Source organism: Sceloporus undulatus, chromosome 4, assembly GCF_019175285.1.
Source record: "Sceloporus undulatus isolate JIND9_A2432 ecotype Alabama chromosome 4, SceUnd_v1.1, whole genome shotgun sequence".
NCBI lineage: Eukaryota > Metazoa > Chordata > Lepidosauria > Squamata > Phrynosomatidae > Sceloporus > Sceloporus undulatus.
Window position 1 is genome coordinate 102269247 of NC_056525.1, and position 18732 is coordinate 102287978.

The window sequence follows — 18732 nt, forward strand, 5'->3', positions numbered from 1 at the left end:
TCAGCAGACATTCGTTGAGCGGGTGCAGGGGTCCAGGTCTCTGGCTGTGGGGAATCGCCATCGGGGTGTCCTCCTCCTCCTGCTCCTCATCTGTATGCAAGGGACAGCATCTTGCCCAGTGCCCACCCCAGGCCACATCTCCCCCTTCTCCTTTCCCCCTCCCTGGCCACATCTTACCCTGAGGGGGCATCAAAAGGTCTTGGGCACTTCAAGTCCGGGGTCTCGTCTCTCCTCCTCCACCACCAGGCTCCGCTTGCTGGCTGGCCCGCCGGGACCCTGACACGCCCCCCACTGGTGGTAGTCTGTTGGGTCTGATGCTTCCATCACTTTGATGAAAGCATGCAGCTCCTGTAAAAGGGCAGGGGGGCCCTTTTGTACCTTGGCCTGGGCATCTCTGTATTGTTTGTATGAGATTTCAGCGACTTGCATTTTCAGCGAAACTCTCCAAAGTTCTCGTGTTGGCCTTGCTCTATGCTTTCCTTCGATAGTGTCAGCTTTAGGTAGGACTGCTCCAGTTTTGCAGAATGTTTGGCTGGGACCATATAGCTTCAGGTCGCCGTCTCAGTATGAGACCAGAGTCCCCTTGCTTTTTTGGGGTGCTGGTGGATGGCTGTGCCATCCTGCCTGTGCCAAAGGGAGCGCGCCACCAGCTGTGCCAGGAGCAGCCGAACTGTGCCCGTTCCCAGGTGAAAAAAGGAATGTGTGTAGGGGGACACTTTAAATTCCAAACTTTCCCTTATCACTTTCTACAACCAAAACATCCGTCGGCAAAACTTACAACTTCCCGCGATTCCAGCAACGCATGCGCACAAGTGGCTCTAGGGTTAGGGTTACGAGACTTAAAATGCGCCGCAGCTGTGCCGCAGCTTCCACATCTGCATGGCAGCTGACGCTGCAATTAAAGCCTGACTGCAAACCACGCATGTCCCGGATCCCGACCCATTATGCGACGCAGCTGACACGGAGCTTTTAAATGGGCAACTTATATTTGCGGCGTGGCAATTCTGGCGTACCGGTGCAGCAGCTTACAGACGGAGATGCGCACGTACGCCGCTTATCAAAAAGAAGCGGAAAAAAGCAGCACCTTTTTAATGCCACTTCTTCCCGCTTGGGGCGTGCGGGCGGCGCGTTCATGACGGCATTCAGGTAAGGCCCGTCTGAAGGCTCTACCTTCATGACGTCATGAATACACCCCCTTTTGCCCATCTGTAACCCGCCTATATGTAGTATGTTATTGTAGTATGTTATTGTATGTTGTGTGCAGACGTAGCAATTTTCTCCACATATTTTTATATTATTAATGGTTGTGTTTTAATAAAAAAAATATTTAACCAAAAAAGTTCATTTAACAGGCACTGGGCTTTCTCAATGATTTGAACATCTACCAGGAAAAAAATAATCAAATTACAAATAATTCCTGTTTTGGGAACTAACTGAAAAGAAACAAACAAAAACTGACTCTCTAAAACTTGAAAGCACATTTAGTATATATATATGAAACCAACAAATGCTCAAACCTTAGCTCCAATGTAGACAACATTCCAGCTTGAACATTCCTGCTAGGTTGCTTTAAAGAAAAGAATGTTTTCATAGGACATGTCCAATGAGCAGTTTGTAATGGGGATTAACTGATGTACCTATCTTTTAACACATTGTGAAGACACATACACACACAAAGCCCACAGGTTGCAAACATGAACTTTACATACACTGCTTCGCTACTCCCAAAATACCAGATACTAAAAAGAGGACATTCAACAATCATGGGCTACATTGTTTTAAAATGTCAAAATGTGCATGCTTTATTTGATATATTTTCATGGCCAAGAGCACTTTTTAACACCTGTCATTACAGGTCAGATTCCTGCCATGAGGAATCACACTAGAACAAATCATGACTGCTGTTGTTTTTCCCCCCCTAACGTTATCTATCAAATTGTTATAACTAAATATGAGTTGAAGGCATGCCATAACGGCACAAATCTGTCGAAAGCTATTTAGGCTGCTTGTGTTGCTTAGGTTTGAGTTTCCAGTGGTCTGCTAGGCCTTAACCTATCAAAGCTTTATTTTATGTGCTTTTTTACCAGTCACTGCAAAAAGAAGACTTAAACACAAGGGTTGATGCAAGTGTTTTCTTTGACTAATCTTTTTTCAATCAAGGCCAAGGGTTAAAATGCTAAACAGCCACCCAGTTAACCTCTCTCTTCTGGAGTAATTTAGTAATGTGAAAAGTTATAATTACTTAAAAAAGTAAAAACCATACAAGGTAAAAATCCAACGGATAAGATTTTGTTCTATAGGAATGTCTGTTTCTGCTCAGTCTTGACTCTCATTTATAAGTTAAGTTTATGAAGAACTGTTTATAGCCAAGGCCTCACTTATAAACCAAATAAATGTTTTATAGTATTAACATCACTACAAGCAGGTCTTTACAATTCCAAATAGTCATATATAAGAAAGTCATAAGATTCACATAGCAGTGTTGTTTATATGTAAGCCTACCTTTGAACCAGGCAACCCTGGAAGTCCTGGATTTCCATGTGGGCCCGGAATACCCTATAAAAAGAACATTGAAAACTGAGAACATTAGCCCACATAAAACCAATCTTATTTCCCCATATCACTCCCACCCCATGCAACAAAAAGCCAAAACAACATAATAACTCAGTTCCCAACTGATTAGTGTGTTTCTCAGGCTATCTGTGGAGTGGGACCAGCAGTGATGTTTTCCCCCCAAATGTTCTTAGATTTGATATCATATTTGTGCCACTGGCTACAATTGTTCACTCCATCCCTAGAAAGTTTCATGGGGGATGGGCTCATGGACTGGCATTCGTCTACGGACCACCATTATGAATAGCACTGAATTGGGGAATTTAGCAGCCACCTTCTAGACTAATCTGTAGGGCTAGCAAAGTAGGACCCAAATGAGACAATCACATTTTTTAAAGTACCATCAACTGCTCATTTCTCAAAAGTATCTTCCACTGCCCATTTCAAAACAGGGACTAACCTCTTACTCAGCTCTTATTTGTTTCCATCAGGATTTCCTCAGGTCAGTGCTAGAAAAAGTTCCAATGCCCAGAAAGTCGCAGCCTGAACATACCCATGGTGGACATGCTGGCTGGAAGAGTCTGGAAGTTGTGGTCCAAAAAAAACTTTTCCAAGCTCTGACTCAGCTGTTTTAATAGGTCTCTAATAGTTCATATAGGTAGAAATAGATCACCCAGTTTAGCAAGTATCTTACTGTCTTACTTCTTCCCGGTTACCTCACAGAATTACAGTAATAATAGATTCAGAAACAAGGCAGCTACAACATATTTCAAAATACTCAGTGGCCTTCCAGATGTTGTTGAATAGCAACTCCCATGTTACTTCATCACTGGCTATGTGCCAATTAGATAGTCAACCAACATCTGGAGGGCAACATGTTGCCTACTTTAAATTTGGAAAGTTACTTTTAAAAACTAATTATCATTACAAGTACCCAACATGTTGCAGCATAGTGTAGTAATTTATTACAGCTACAAATTTAAAAATAAAGTTTTACTTTCCCAATTCTCCAAAGTAACTAAAATGCTCTCTTAAAAGATTACTTTCTAAAAACCCAGTTGAATGCTATGTCACTGGCCTATGGAACATTTTCCTTACATCAAACTCAATATTGCATCAGTTTCTATAAGAAAGCACGAAACAGCACTTACACCATGTGATATTCCTCCTCCTCCTCTGTTTAGTGAGGCTACACTTTTAAAAGTAACATTTAAAATGGCTGTTATATCATATACTGTGTGAACCTCAATAATTACAATACTATAATCCAGCTATTGGGGAAATATGTCATTACAGGTTGATCCAAAATGCTTGGGATCAGAAGTGTTTCAGGTTTTGGAGTTTTTCAGATTTTGGAATATTTTCATATACATAATGAGATATCTTGGAGACGGGACTCAAGTCTTAACACAATTCATTTATGTTTCGTGTACAGTCAGCCCTCCATATCCACAGATTCTTTATCCACGGATTCAAACATCCATGGCTTAAAATATTTTTAAAATATATTAATTCCAAAAAGCAAACCTTGATTTTGGCATTTTTAAAAAAATAAGTGTCACCACTTCACCATCCATTGTATTTAATCGGACTTGAACATTTATGGATTTGGGGTTTGTTTTTTTTTTTTTTTTGGGGGGGGGGTGGTGGTCCTGGAACCAAGCCCTAGCAGCTACCAAGGCCTGTACATCTTATACACATAGCCTGGAAGTAATTTTATACAATATTTTTATTAAAAAATTTCATGAAACAAGGTTTGTGTACACTGAACCATCAGAAAGCAAAGGTGTCACTATCTCAGCCACTCATGCAGACAATTTCTGAGTTTGAAATATGTCCAGTTTTGGAATTCCAGATAAGGGAGATTCAACCTGTACAAGAAACTGATGATCCAAGCTCTGTCCACTCCCAATTTAAAAGGATGTTACTTCTTTTTGAAATTCACTAATACAATTAAGGTATAAAACAAGGTTCTTTAGCTTTATGGTCCTAGAGCAGAGGTTTTACTGCATATAGTGCCAGGCTAGCCTCCTTCAAGTACCACAGTGTATAACATTGCATGAGCAGAGAATTTATTTGGCAGTGTGCACAATGGAATGTCCACTCAGGGATTTTACATAAAACCATTATTTATTTACTTAAATTATGTTCCACCTTTCTCTCAGCATGGGACCATTGGACTGGACTCCAAAGCAGTGAAAAACTGAAGTGCTAACCTGCTAAATAACATCATGCAATCTTTTTTCTGCATAAATCCAAATGCTGTGTTAGGCTTTCCCAAACAAAAACTGGACAGCCAGTTTTTCCACTTTGTATCTGACAGCCTTAATGAAGCTTGAACAATTTCTGTATGATAAAGAAATGATTGATCACATATTTTCCTTAATTAAAACCAAGCATGGGGTAAACATGAGGTATTCAGTTTCTACCAAAACAGAAATACATGAAGTAGGAAGCATGATCCCATAGTTCAGTCTGTGGTCCTCTAACAATCCATATGACACATCAACAGCAGTGATGTCAAGGTGGGCAGGAGGGAATACAGTAGGCCCTTGGTAACTGCTGGGGTTTGGTTCCAGGACACCCCATAGATATTAAAATCTGTGGATACTAAAATCTTGTTATATACAATGGTGTTGTAAAATTGTATCCCTTATATAAAATGGCAAAATCAAGGTTTGCTTTTTGGAAATTGTGTGTGTGTGTGTGTGTGTGTGTGTGTAATATATTCAAGCCATGGATGGTTGAATCCATGCATACATGGGTAAGAAATCCAAGGCTATGGACAGTCAACTGTACAAGCAATCGTAATAACTTCTAACAACATGAAATGTTCATTCAACTAACTTCTATCACCACACAACTCTTTCAGGTAAGCCTGATTGGTGAAAATGTTATAAAGACAGTGGGCCAAAACACACTGCAAAAATAATCCAGTTTGACACCGCTTTAACTGCCCTGGCTCAGTGCTAGGGAATCCTGGAAACGGTAGTTTATTGTGGCACCAGAGCTCTCTGTTAGAGAAGGCTAAATGTCTTACAAAACTAGTTCCCAGAATTCCCTAGCATTGAACCAGGGCAGTTAAAGTGGTTTGAAGCTAGATTATTTCTGTGTTTTGGCCCAGGATTATTTTTAAATATTTTTCTTCTTGAGTCAAAGTAGCAAATAGTGCATCCACTAACAATTTTCTCCATTCTTCAAGGTAATTCTTTTATGCAATTACAATACCAATTTCACCAGCTAAATTACTGTATTAGACTATCACACCAATTCAGCAACATTAAACAAGCTTCTATGCATTTAATCCTCTTCTCAGAGCGGCAAAATGATAGGCTTTCCCATATGTAGTCCTGCACCACATGCACACTACCTAATAATCAGTGCAATTAACTTGGAAAATATTAATCACTAATGGGCCAATGGGTATGGAACAGTTAAGTGAACATTATTGGAATGTTGCTGTCCCTTCTTCCTCCCTCCAACTGGTAATAATGGTTGCCAAAACTGACATTCTTACTCATTTGGCAGGGGAAAACTTCACACACAGTTTTCCAATGCACTTGGGAATGTTTGCATCAGTGCCATTATACTTAATATGAGACAGAGTAACATATTTACTTGCTGGGCTAGGGTTGTGGGTTTTTTTTAAAACTCATTATTATGTGTTGAAAGATATCTCTTCTTAATCTCTCAACTAATGCCATAAGAAAATAGAAATGTGGTTCACACATATGGTTTTTCACATATTCACATAAATTAAAGCACCTTTAGGCTAAGGATGCAGAACATGTGGCCCTCTGGATATTGTCTGAGAGCAGCTCTCATTAACCCTAGCCACTGTAGCCAATGATGGGGAATGATAGCAGTTGCAGGGCAAAAACATTTGATGGGTCACACACTTTCTATTCCTTCCTTTAGAGTTCACCAGGGATTTGCAAGACAAAAGACACTTATCAAAAAGGGGGGGGGGGCAGTAGATTCATCAGCAACATCATCAACAACAACAATTCTATTATGGAAATAGCTCATAAAGTTCCAGAATTTAGTGTTTCAAGAATGAGAATGATAAAAGAATGTCATTTTGTTGAAGTTTACCTCACAGTCATCATGGTGTTGTCAAATATACTCACTCTGTTCTACTTATAATAAAGACATAGGGAATTAATGTTGGAAGTATCAAAATCTTCTGACTCAGACTCTATTTTTCTTGCCTTGTCTGAAATCAGTGAGCTCCATAATTCCATGAACCAATGAGTTTTAGAAAAGTGGTGAGTCTTTTGACTTCAGCTAGGTGAAGCAAGGTCTACACACCAATAGGTGTCCTATGATAGCTGTGCTTTGCCCTGAGTAAAGGATAAAGGGCAAAGAATATGACTGGGTTTTTAAAAAGTTGAATCCTCTTCTTCATTCCAAAGGTTATCCTCATTACTCTCACATTGGTTTACAGATTAGTAACAACCGTGGTAGTCCCTGCTTTCCAAAAAGACATAAGACAAAATGAAAGGGAAAGGATAGAGTGGAAAACATAAACTCTGTGTGTGTGTGTGTGTGTGTGTGTGTGTGTACCTTCAAGTCACTTGTACGTACAGTCTGCCCTCCCCATACACAGGAGATCTGTTCTCCCCCCCCCCCCCTTGTATGGGGAAAAGAGCATATGCTCAAGCTCCATACGAAATAATGGGGTGTGTGCTCGCAGCAGCACATGGAGTGCTTGGCACAAGTACGCGCCCCATTATTTCTGCCTGGCCTTGCCTTCTGCATGAGCTCAAAGCCGTGGAAAGCAGGCCCACCTATAAGGAGGGCCGACTGTATATGACAATCTCATGAATTTGATAAGGTTTTCCTATGGAACAAGTACTCTGAGGTGGTTTTGCTAGTTTCTTCCTCTGAAATTTAGCCAACAGTACCTATAATCAGATGCTGCTTCTCAAAGTTCATAAGAACTCTGAAACTTCATGAAGTGACTGGTATCTTTTCCTCTTCATCTTGAACAACAACAGTTCAGGGAAACAGAGGCCTTTGAACAGATTACTATATTAGTATAATGGAATGGATTAACGTAATACCCTAGAGAAGGAGCTTGTCTCTCACTAAAACTGATGATATGGCCCAGTTTCCCTTCTTTCTGTCTACAGCAGTATAATATAAATGGTGACATTTATGGATCCTCCCTGAATTCATCACTTCACACTGGCTCTCCATCTGAGCTTGACATTAAGAATGCTGCTGTAGCAAAAGCTAAATCACAATATTCATTATGCCTGTTCAATTGTAGTTATTTATTTTAATTTGTAGTCAAAAGACTGCATAATTGAGGTTGGAATCCAAAGAAAGAGCAGTCCCTCACAGAGGGACAGCTGGATTGTCAAATGCAGCTGAAAACATCATCATTTCTCTTTAGCAATTCCTACTGCCAAAGAGACAGTAAGCTTTTCCTTCCCAGAAACAATGAAACATCAAACAGAGCTCTAGATGCATATCAGTTTCTGATATAATACTTTAGATCCCAGATGTAATGCAGATGTAATATTTTGTCTTAAACTCTATCCCTATGGCAGGGCAACATGGCCCTATCCTAATGCAACAATGTGGCCCTTGGTCCAATTCCAACATGACTCTGCAGTTGAGCTGTTCAAACCTCTGGCAAGAGAGATTTCTTCCTGTCTTGCTAAGTGGTGAAAGAAAGGATGCAAGGGAAGGGATTGAGAAAGAGTAAAAGGGATAGCCTCATCCATTTAGGGCTCTAGTACGTCCAGCTGCTAGCCAAGCCCCATCTACCTGCAGCATACAGCTCCTGACAGATTATCCACAAGGAAATGCTGCCCTCAACAGGAAAACAGTTCCTTGCTTTTCTTTCTTAAAAGCTTGCATGAGAGATGACTGCTTAATATATTACAAGTTAATATATTACAAGTATATTAGTGGTTAAGATGCCAGTTCTAATGATCGGAAGATCAGCAGGTTGGCAGTTCGAGAACTGAGTGCTGCATGAGCTCCTGTCACTAGTCCCAGCTTCTACCAACCTAGTAGTCTCAAAGCATACAGATGCAAGTAGATAGATAAGGTACCACTTAAGTGGGAAGGTAACAGCGTTCGGTGCAGTCATGCTAGCCACAAGACCACCAGAGCAGTTCTTGGACAATACTGGCTCTTCGGCTTAGAAATGGAGATGAACACCGCCCACTGTGACTAGACATTAATGTCAAGGGACTACCTTTACCTTTAGAGAAGTGGGAAACTTCTGCAAATGAAATACTGACCTATAGCTAACGAAAGCCTGATTTGTAAATCCACTACAAACCACCATTCCATAGTACTTAAGGCAAAGCACTCAACAATAGTCTAAAACTTGAAATGGTTGAATGTTGTTACGCATATGCTGTATTCCTGAAGGCATATCCCTCACATCAGTGCTCCTGCTTCCATCAACACTCCTTGATCTATCAAAACACACAGATCATTACTCTGATCACCATTTCACCTTCACAGTTTCCTCCAGGGCAAAGACTTTCCAGAAAATGACTCATACACTTTTGGCTACACTGTATAAACTTGTTCCACTTTACTGTGTCTCCCCCCCCCCCTCAGCATTCCTTCTTTTTGTACAGATTAATGTATGCATTTGTTTACAAAAGATATACACCACACAACGGGAAACTATTTCCCCTCTATCAAGACAGTTTTGCTCCCAAAGAAACAAAACCTTATGTGATGCTGTTCCACTAGTGGACAGGGCAAGGAGCAAAAGTGGGTTGATGGACTTTTCAAACACATACACACATAGAGAGAGACAGACAGACAGAGAGACAGGAGACATATATTCATAGACTCTTCCCCCTTCCTTCTGTCACCTTCCCTCTCTCTTTTCTCTCTCCCACCCATCTGCTGCATTGTCACTCTGTGCACTGAAAAGGCTCTCCTTTCTGAGGGGACTGAGTTCAATTAAATTGAATAGAGTCTACAAAATGAGATTTTCTTCCTGGATTGTCAGCTTATATCCTACAGGTTAACACATTCTCAGCTTTGGTATTTATAGCTACAAGCTTGAAATTATGTATGAAGTGTCTGAAGAAAGTTTTTAAAAATTAAGAAGAGTTCAACACATCACTCTGCCTATCTTGTCTTTTCAATTACAATATGACCCCCATATCTGCAAGGGGTCATCCCCCATTGTTACCGCAGATAAATGAAATAGTGGTTAACAGCAAACACTATGTTTCCAGCAGAAGTTGAACACATGTTTGAAAACATGTTCAAAATCCTGTGCCAAGCATAAACACACACACACACATTATATTCACTATTGCCCAAGTGTTCAAATACTGTAACTCTCACGCTTTCTACTTTCCAGCTTTGGAATGCAGTGTTTTATACATCCCACTCCTTAAATCCACCAAGTAAACAAACATGACCTTTAGGCTGAAGAGTCACAGATGCTGAGAGGGCTGAAAAACAGGAGCATTAGTGTAGAAGGAGACAGGTAGCAAAAGCTGTAAATTCAAAGTGTTCTTGATTTTAGTGGAAGTTGGCAAATTTTCTCTTTGATGAGAAGCATGGAACATAACACTGAGGATTGGATAAGGCTTTCTTTGTTTTGAAAACATAAAGACAGTCATCTGTTTGATCACTAACGACTAGTATTTTAGGATCAACGTATTACTCTTTACTCACCCTTGGTCCTCTCTTCCCAGCTGGACCAGGTAATCCTGGAGGACCTGGGGGTCCCTAAAGGGAGAAAAACCCCAAAAAGCAAATGATTAAACCTAACATCAAATTAACAATGGGTAACATTCAGCAATGTGTACAATCCAAACAAGAATGAATGTCTGCTAGAAGAAACATTTGGGAACTCACAAGGCAGGATGGGAAGCAGAAGGTTCCCTTTCAATTGATAGTAAGACCTGGGAAAATATATGGAGTCATTTACCATTTAAAACTAGGTCCATTGCCATTAAAGAGAATACTATCAAGTTGGTCCATCAATGGTACCTCACCCCAGACAAATTGGCTTGTATGTTTACCAATGCTAATCCAAAATGCTGGAGGGGTTGTGCAGGTAGGGGGACCTTTGTACATATGTGGCTGGATTGTCCCTTAGTGCATGGGTATTGGACAGAAATTTTACAACTGATCTCCCAGATCACTAAACAAAGATACACATTTCACAACTCCTGTTCCTGTTCTCCAATTTTTATGAATGAAAATAAAGCTCTGAAGCATAAAGAACTTATTAGTTTGCTTCCAGCTGTTGACAGGCTTCAGAGAGCCAAGAACTGGAAAACTGGAAAGTTGAATAATGCAGGATGGTGGACTAGACTCTGGGACTTGTGGTTAATGGAGAAAATGGCAGATAATAACAACAGAGTGAGAGGCTTACACTCTAGATTGACCTTTCATAAGATTTGGCACCCATTTATTGAATATATCCAGCAAGATTTAGTCTCTAGACATCCCACAATTTTAGCTAAATTTTTATGAAAGATGTCTTTCAGGATCCCTGAATACACCATTTATCTATCATTTTCAGGACCTTATCTGGGTGATTGCCTGTATCTATTGTTGTTTTGGTGTGCTGTTTGTTGTCACATTTTGTTTTAGAATGTATTAATAAAATAACATTAAAAAAAGCATGAAGCAAGATTTGTTCTTTCCACTCCATTTTGTTTTTGTTTTGTTCAGTTTCAGAAAATCCACCTGCAAATGGGTACCAACAATCTGTACAGCCACACTAACTTTTCCTCAGATGGTGGCCTGCATAGTAGGATTCAGGCAAACACTATTGTTGCAGACATTTGGTGAAGATGTTAGGAAATTAAGAGAGGAGAATGAATTGAATTTTGTTTTGTTTTTTTGCTCCAGTTTCAGTTCAACTGTAAAACAGTATGGGAGCTGAAACTCTCTTTCAGTCACCACCAATTACCACTCTGCAATGCATCTGAAGTAGTGGGTTTATAGCCACGAAAGTTTGTGCTAAAATAAAAACCAGTTAGACTTAAAGGTGCTGCCACATTCTGTTTTTTTCTCCCCTCCCTTGTTCCTTTTTATAATCTCAGGAAAACATCTGGTTTATCTTGTTTTTAACATAGATAATCACATTTTCTCCAAACATTTGCAAGGAGTATCACCACCGCACAGAATTCCAGTTTGTATTCCAAGCAAACATGCAACATATCCCAAACTGTAGTTAAGAGCTACCTTAAAAGGTTTCTGTCTTTAACCAAAAGGATTCTAGTATTCCTATATAACCCAATACTCTTTCTCTCTCTCCGTCTCTCTTTCTCTCTCATCTTTAGAAATACTCTCCCATGGTTAAAAATGATTTACTATGGGAATTCATTGACATTAAGGCAGCCAGGAAATTTACTTTTTTGTACTACAACTTTGCTTATTATTACAACACCTGAAGTTAAATCAAGACCTCGTTGCACAGAAGCTTCTTAACAGGTTATTTCTGTCTTGCCCACAAAGTAATTTGAACTGTACAGGTTAAAAACAGGCCCAGATTTTGAAGGAAGTTATTTTGTTGCTGCCAATGTAGAAGGACATTTTATGATACAGCCTGCCCTTCCCATCCATGGGCTTGCCATCTGCAGATTTAAGCATCTGCAGATGGCAAAGCTGATTACCGCTAATAGCTGCATGTGCATGTGGCCATAGCACAGCAGCTGCATGCACCCCCACTGAAAACTGCAGTGCTTGAGGTCCCATATTCTTTTAAATCCACAGCGTGGGAGTGGGAATGGAACTCCCACAGATAAGAAGGGCACACTGTATCTCTTTTACAGCCTTCTCTTCCAGAATTCTTCTGGCCCAGAAAGGATATGACCTCTCAATGCATCAACCTTCTCACAGGACCACTTTAAACACCATCATAAGCAAACACCTCAAGCCAGATGCAGACTTGTGACTCTAACACAATCACTTTTCTTTCCCTGTATTATTTTTAACTATCTTCAGAAGCTAGCACGAAGTCTTCTGAATGGCTAAACAAAAGTATCACTGTGATTTGTATTTATGATTTTGTTGTATATACCTCCAGGAAAAAAATACAACCACAAGAAATTCCTGCACAAACATCCTTAGTAACTTCTGAATTTTATTTTATTAAGAAACACAAGATTACTTACTGTTGGTCCTGGATCTCCTTTAGGCCCTCTAGGATTCTCCATCTCAAACATTTGCTCCAGCTCTTCATAGTCATAATCATAACCATCGATACCAAGTTCATAACTGCTTTCTGCATTGTAGGTTTCATCAATCTCAATTGTATGTTCATCCCATGTATCAGGCTGATTATTCGAAGGCGTGGAATCAGAAGCCCTGTATAATGTTGTGTTTAAAATTTGCTGCATCTCTGTAGGTTCATACGAATATTGTTTTGATGTATTTTCCAGCATATTCTTTGTTTTAGTTTGCCTTATAGAAAAGAGAATATCGGTGTAAGTTCTCCTCCTTGTATCTTCTGTGATATTGTCTGTAAGGTTTAGAGGCAAGTTTGTGATCGTCTGGAAGCCATCTTTTATTTTGCTGAAATCTTGCTGATGATTTTTCGAAATATTCACAATTTGTTGGTTGTCTGGTACAGATACAGTTTCCAGTGCAGTAACATTCCCTAAGTGAAAAGGGGCCGAGAGAGAAGTTGTCGCTAGGGATTCTGGAGAGGTGGAACTGTTATGAAGGCACAGGTCATCTTTCCATATATTTAGTGGCATGTAATTTGATTGGGTTTCTTCATTGAACTGTTTGCTTGGAACCATCCCAAGTGATGTGTCTGAAGACGCTAGCTGAGATCGATAGGTGTCAGCTTGGCGACACTGTTGTCTCACATATTTACAATAGCTTGCCAAGGCTTGTGCAGAGGGGATAACATCCAACTGACATATTATTCCTTCAAAGTTGACTGACTGGGAGTTCATCCTTCCTAAGGTAAACAAACTATGTGAATCAAATTGTGGTATTTTAGAAAGAATCTCCTTACTCCAGTGCTTCTTCCCACATTGGGTATACAGGGATACTGTCTTTTCTGTGACACCAATAGCAAATGTGTGCCACTGTTCATCATGAACACTGTAATCAAAATTTACAGAGTGTTTCCCACCAGTGTGTACTGTTATCTTCCTTGGAAGCAATTGTACACCAAACTGCAGTCTATTTTTACTTCTAATACTGAAGAGAAAGGCATTGTTCACTTTTTTAGAGCGTAGGCTTATCAGTACAGTGAACTGGATGCCTAGACTTGATGCTATCACTTGAGGGATGGGAACCTCAATGTCTGCTGTTGTGCATAAAACAACTCCTGAGGCAGTTAGGTGAACCCCCTGAGGCAATGAAATATGTGACAAGGGCACTGTAGTCCCAGTGGATGGATAATGCCCTCTTAGGCCTAAATGATGAAGAACATCGGTGCCTGAAAAAGAGAAGAAAAGGGTGTAAGAAGAATGTAAACTTAATTTCTACTCCATTAATTTACAGTGTTGAGTAAAATAGATGTTTCCAATACTAGCTGTTTCCAGCAATTGAAAATAACTCTGGGCAATTAAATAGTGACAGGAGAAAAGGAGGACATATATTGAAAAAATAAATAAAATATTTGCTTCTCATGATCCTTCCACTTCACACACAAGATAAAGAATTGTGGAATGAGTTGTAGAGGCACATATAAAAAATATTGTGCCATATATTACATAATGGTCTCTTATCTGGCCCTACATTCCACCGTGACTTGAATGCCGATATGGTGCAATGGTTAGAGAGCTGGAAAAAACTGTGCTCAAACCGCACTTGGTCAAGAAACCCACTGGGTGAACAAACAGCCAATAACTGTATTTCAGCCTAATCTACTTCACAGGGTTTCTGTGAGGACAGAAACTGGGAAGGATCTTGTATAGTACTTTAAGTTCTTCAAAGACAGGTGAGACATATAAGTAACATATAAAAAATAAAAACCATCACAGCTGGTTGACCATGATCTTGACTTTTAGATGAATTAATGTTTTCCAGAGAGGTAGCCATGTTTGTCTGCTACAGCAAAAACAAACACCCTTGTGACATAGGCCTGAAGATGGGCTAAATAGAGCAAGCAAAAGGAGAGGAATTAATCTGCTCCTGCAAATGGACCGATAGGGAGCAGGCTGTCAGGTCACCACAGTCCTGGAGCGATTGTGGCCAGAGAGGCCAGAAATTGCTCCTTCTGGCCTGTCTGCTTTGGCCCTACTAACAGATATTGCTTTGATGTAGGTATTCATGAACCTAAGGCCACTGCTTCACATGCAACAATTGCTAAATTATCATCCCATCCCAACAACCTTCATAATTTGCAATTTACACAATACAGTATATAATTTTGAATGAGACAATGAGCTACCTCATTTATAAAACTTTGTCATACAGCAGTATTTTCACCCAACATCCTAAACAGACATAGCTATATGTTGATTAATAATAAACTGGTAGGTAATTTTGATTTGCAAAAGGGGAAATTCGGAACATGTTTTTAAAAATATTTAAAAAGTTATCAATCCCAATGAATGATAATCTTCAGAAGAAAAAGTGTTTTCCCCTCTACTTCTAGAAAGTGTTTATCTATTCCAAATTTAAATTTTAAAAATGGTTACTCCAAAATTTCACCAAATGAATACAGGAATTTCCTTTACTGCATTTAATGTGAATCTGCAAAGTGATGACAGATCCAAGATCCCCCTTAAGAGTACTTCCCATCAAAAATCTTAAGATATTAGAACATTACTTTCTTAAAATGAGAAAGAAACTGAGGACATTATTAGGAAATACATCATGTAAACTGTAGAAACACCTTTCATACAATGCTCATACATTATCTAGTGGCCATCAAACAAGCTACATTCAGCTAACAATCCCTACATAATGGATAATTATTGGCTAGTGTCCAGCCATTTTTGGGCAAGGTATTGGAGCTTATGGTGGTCTCCCAAGTGAAGGGTTTTTTGGATGAAACAAATTATCTAGATCCATTTCAATCTGGTTTCAGGCCTGGCTATGGGACAGAGACAACTTTGGTCACCTTGGTGTATGACCTACACAGGGAACTGGAAAGGGGAAGTGTGTCCCTGTTGGTTCTCTTGGACATTTGAGCAGCTTTCAATACCATGAACCATGCTATGCTTCTGGACCGCCTCACTGGGACGGGACTGGAGGCCTTGTTTTATAGTGGCTGTGTTCCTTCCTGGAGGGGTGAACCCAGAAGGTGCTGCTGCTGAACTCCTGTTTGACCCTCCTAGCTCTAGGAGGGCACATATCTTTTCCAATCAAGCGTTGAGTGAGTTTGGAGATGCTAAAACGTCTGGAACCTTTGGAGATCAAAGGTGTAAACATTTTACTATCTTTGCTCTCAGGGGGTCTATTCTTACAAGCTGTTCTTGGGATGCTGACTCCTGGCATGAGGACGACTATTTTAGTTAGGGGTGTCAATGATTTTTTGCTGTGTTTCCCTAGCTGGCTGTCAGTTTAAAGGTGTCTTTAAAATATAATCTTTCCTATAACTTTACAACATTCTAAGCTATGCCTGGAGAAGGATGACCCAAGATATGATACCCAGAAACATGATGTAATCCTTCTTAGTTAGAATGAAAGTTTACTAAACTCTCTGGAGAATATCACACGGGAGGCTTACTGTGAGCACGCATTCACACCCCCACATGCTTCTCCCATCAGTAAATTGTCATGGAGGTGTCTGTGTTCACTTGTCCTGTGAGTGAATCATCCTTGGAGCCATCATTTGGCAATAACGGCTCCGTGATGCTTCCATGATTATTTACTGACAGGAGAAGCACATGGGGGTGTGAACCCCATTTGCGCTTTTTTCATCATTTCAGAAGATTTCATGGCAATTTACTCACGGTAAGCCTCGTGTAATATTCTTGTCCATTAAGCTCCAGAGTGCTTTTGGCTATTGAGCACACACACAGGCCTCTTTCTTCTCCAGGGAGAGGGAAGGGAGAAGCGGTTTTACTTTGGTTACTCTGTCTACCACTGGGAAAGATGGGAAAGTGTGTGGATTGGAGAGGAGAGCTCCTGCTGACTAGCTCTCTCTTCTTTGCCCAGGGCTGTGACAGCATTAGTATTAGCATTAGTATTCAGATATACATTTTACTAATATCTGCAAATAGAAAATCTAATGCAAACATCTTCAAAGGATAGTCACATGCTAGTTTTTGGTCTGCAGCTCCCAGAATTCCTCAGCCAACATGACCATGGCAAAATCCATACAAATCAAAAGTGAGACACAGAAAACTAAATAGATCAAAGGCTTCCAGATCCAGACTCTGGAGGCTTTATATGAACTTTATACTGGCCCAGCAAACGCTTTCATTGTATGGTAAAATAAGCAGGATCAGCAATAAAAGACTAACGGGATGACACATTATAGCAAGATGGAGAGGTTTTGGTTCTCCAGATGTTAAAGACCTTTTACTCCCATCATTCCTTGCTACTGGCCATGCTGTCTAATGCTGATGGAAACCAGACTGCAAATATCTGTAGGGCCCCCTGTCTGACATTAGAGAAACTGTGGCTGCTGTCCCACCATAATTGTACCCAAAGCAAAAAACATATGCTACTATATGCTACTATCATATCTCATCTGAGAAGGGAACAAAAGCAGAAAATAACACAATTAGGTTCCCCAAAGAACAAAGAATAATGGAAGGCTGACTATTTGTTTGCTTGTTTACAATGCACAATAAATAGACAGAGGGATCTGAATTCTTCCTCTCCCCAGCAGGCTGTTCTTTAAATAAACAAAAAATCCCAAGGGCGACTACTTGAGATCAGAGAAGAGTGGCTGAAGTGAAGTCACTTGAGAAAGGAAAGCACATGCAAGAGAAAGGTCTTCAGCCCCCAATTCCTCCTTCTCTTTAGTGCTATAAATCTTACCTCCACTTCATTTCACAGGAAGCAAATGGCTACTCAGTTTTGATACATGGACCTTCTATTGTGATTCATTAAAATGGTTGATTAGTGTCTTGATTCACTAAAATAGGTGGGAATTAGCACCTCTATGAGCAAGCCCCAGATGTCATCCAAGGCTGAATCCATGTAACCTTCAGCACCCAACCTTACAAGCTACTATGTCACCATAACAGCTTTTACGATCAATCCATCAATTAGCTATTAGAAGTGTGATTAATTTGCGTAGTTAGTTCTTTAAGTTCTGGGATGCACTATTTTAAGTGCACTATGTTTAAGATATGGATATGGTTAAATGTTTGTCAGTCTTGAAACAAACTGAAGCAAAAGTCAAAACTAAATGAAGAAACTGCATGAATCTGAAGAATTTCCACCAGCTTTACTAAGCAATAAAGTTCAATCTCTCAACCTCTCTTCTTTCTGTTTATGGAAGGTATTAGTGGCAAATGTTAAGAACAGATACCTTTGGATCACTTGCTAGCTATAATACCCACATATGCAAATCAAAACCCCAAGAATTCCCTGAAAAGGATTTTTAAACAATTGGCACAGAACATATACATTTGCCTGCACTATGCATTTTGAAAATTAGTTACACACCTTGCAATGGTTTTAGCCACCTCAGAAAGAACTAAGGTGCCAAGTTTGTAACTGGCAAGCAGCCAGCATCATCAGAGATACAGGAAGATATATTGCTTGGGGTGTGATTACACATCTGCCATTTCTTTGCAGTCACCACTCACAAAATAATTCGTTTATTTAAAGTATGATTTAATCTGCAATAGCTGTACAGACTTTGTCACGGTACAATTATAAAGCTCCATATCTCTGCTCATTTTACAAAGATAGTTGTAAGCTTAAACTAAGAAACAAAAGTTAATCCAAACTACAGGAAAAGTTATTTCACATCAACACTGGGAAGAACCTCCTGACATCAAGAGCTATTCTACAGTGGAAGATGCTACCTTTGAGAGTGGTGGTCTTATTATTATTATTTATGGTATTTATACCCCACCCTTCAGCCCTAAAGGTTATCAGAGCGGCTTACAATTATTATTTTTAATTAGACGGTCTTCTTTAGTAGTTTTTAAACAGAGGCTAGATGGCCATTTTTTGGGTGTGCTTTGATTGTGTCTTCCTACACAGCAAGGGGTTGGATTTGCTGGCTCTTTAGGTCTCTCCCAACTCTATGATTCTATGAAATTCAGCATGGATAATCATGGCTTAGCTTGCACT

At 39.9% G+C, this 18732-nt stretch overlaps 1 protein-coding gene across 1 annotated transcript in view; it reads right to left on the reverse strand.

Annotated features, from left to right (window-relative positions):
• COL24A1 (collagen type XXIV alpha 1 chain) overlaps window positions 1-18732 on the reverse strand; it is a 225307-nt gene that overhangs the window by 181873 nt on the left and 24702 nt on the right. The window contains exons 3-5 of the mRNA XM_042463503.1: window positions 12681-13960; window positions 10225-10278; window positions 2503-2556 (exon numbers count right to left, since the gene is read on the reverse strand). Of these exons, the coding sequence (XP_042319437.1) occupies window positions 2503-2556; window positions 10225-10278; window positions 12681-13960 (1388 nt within the window). The remainder of the gene's footprint in view (window positions 1-2502; window positions 2557-10224; window positions 10279-12680; window positions 13961-18732) is intronic.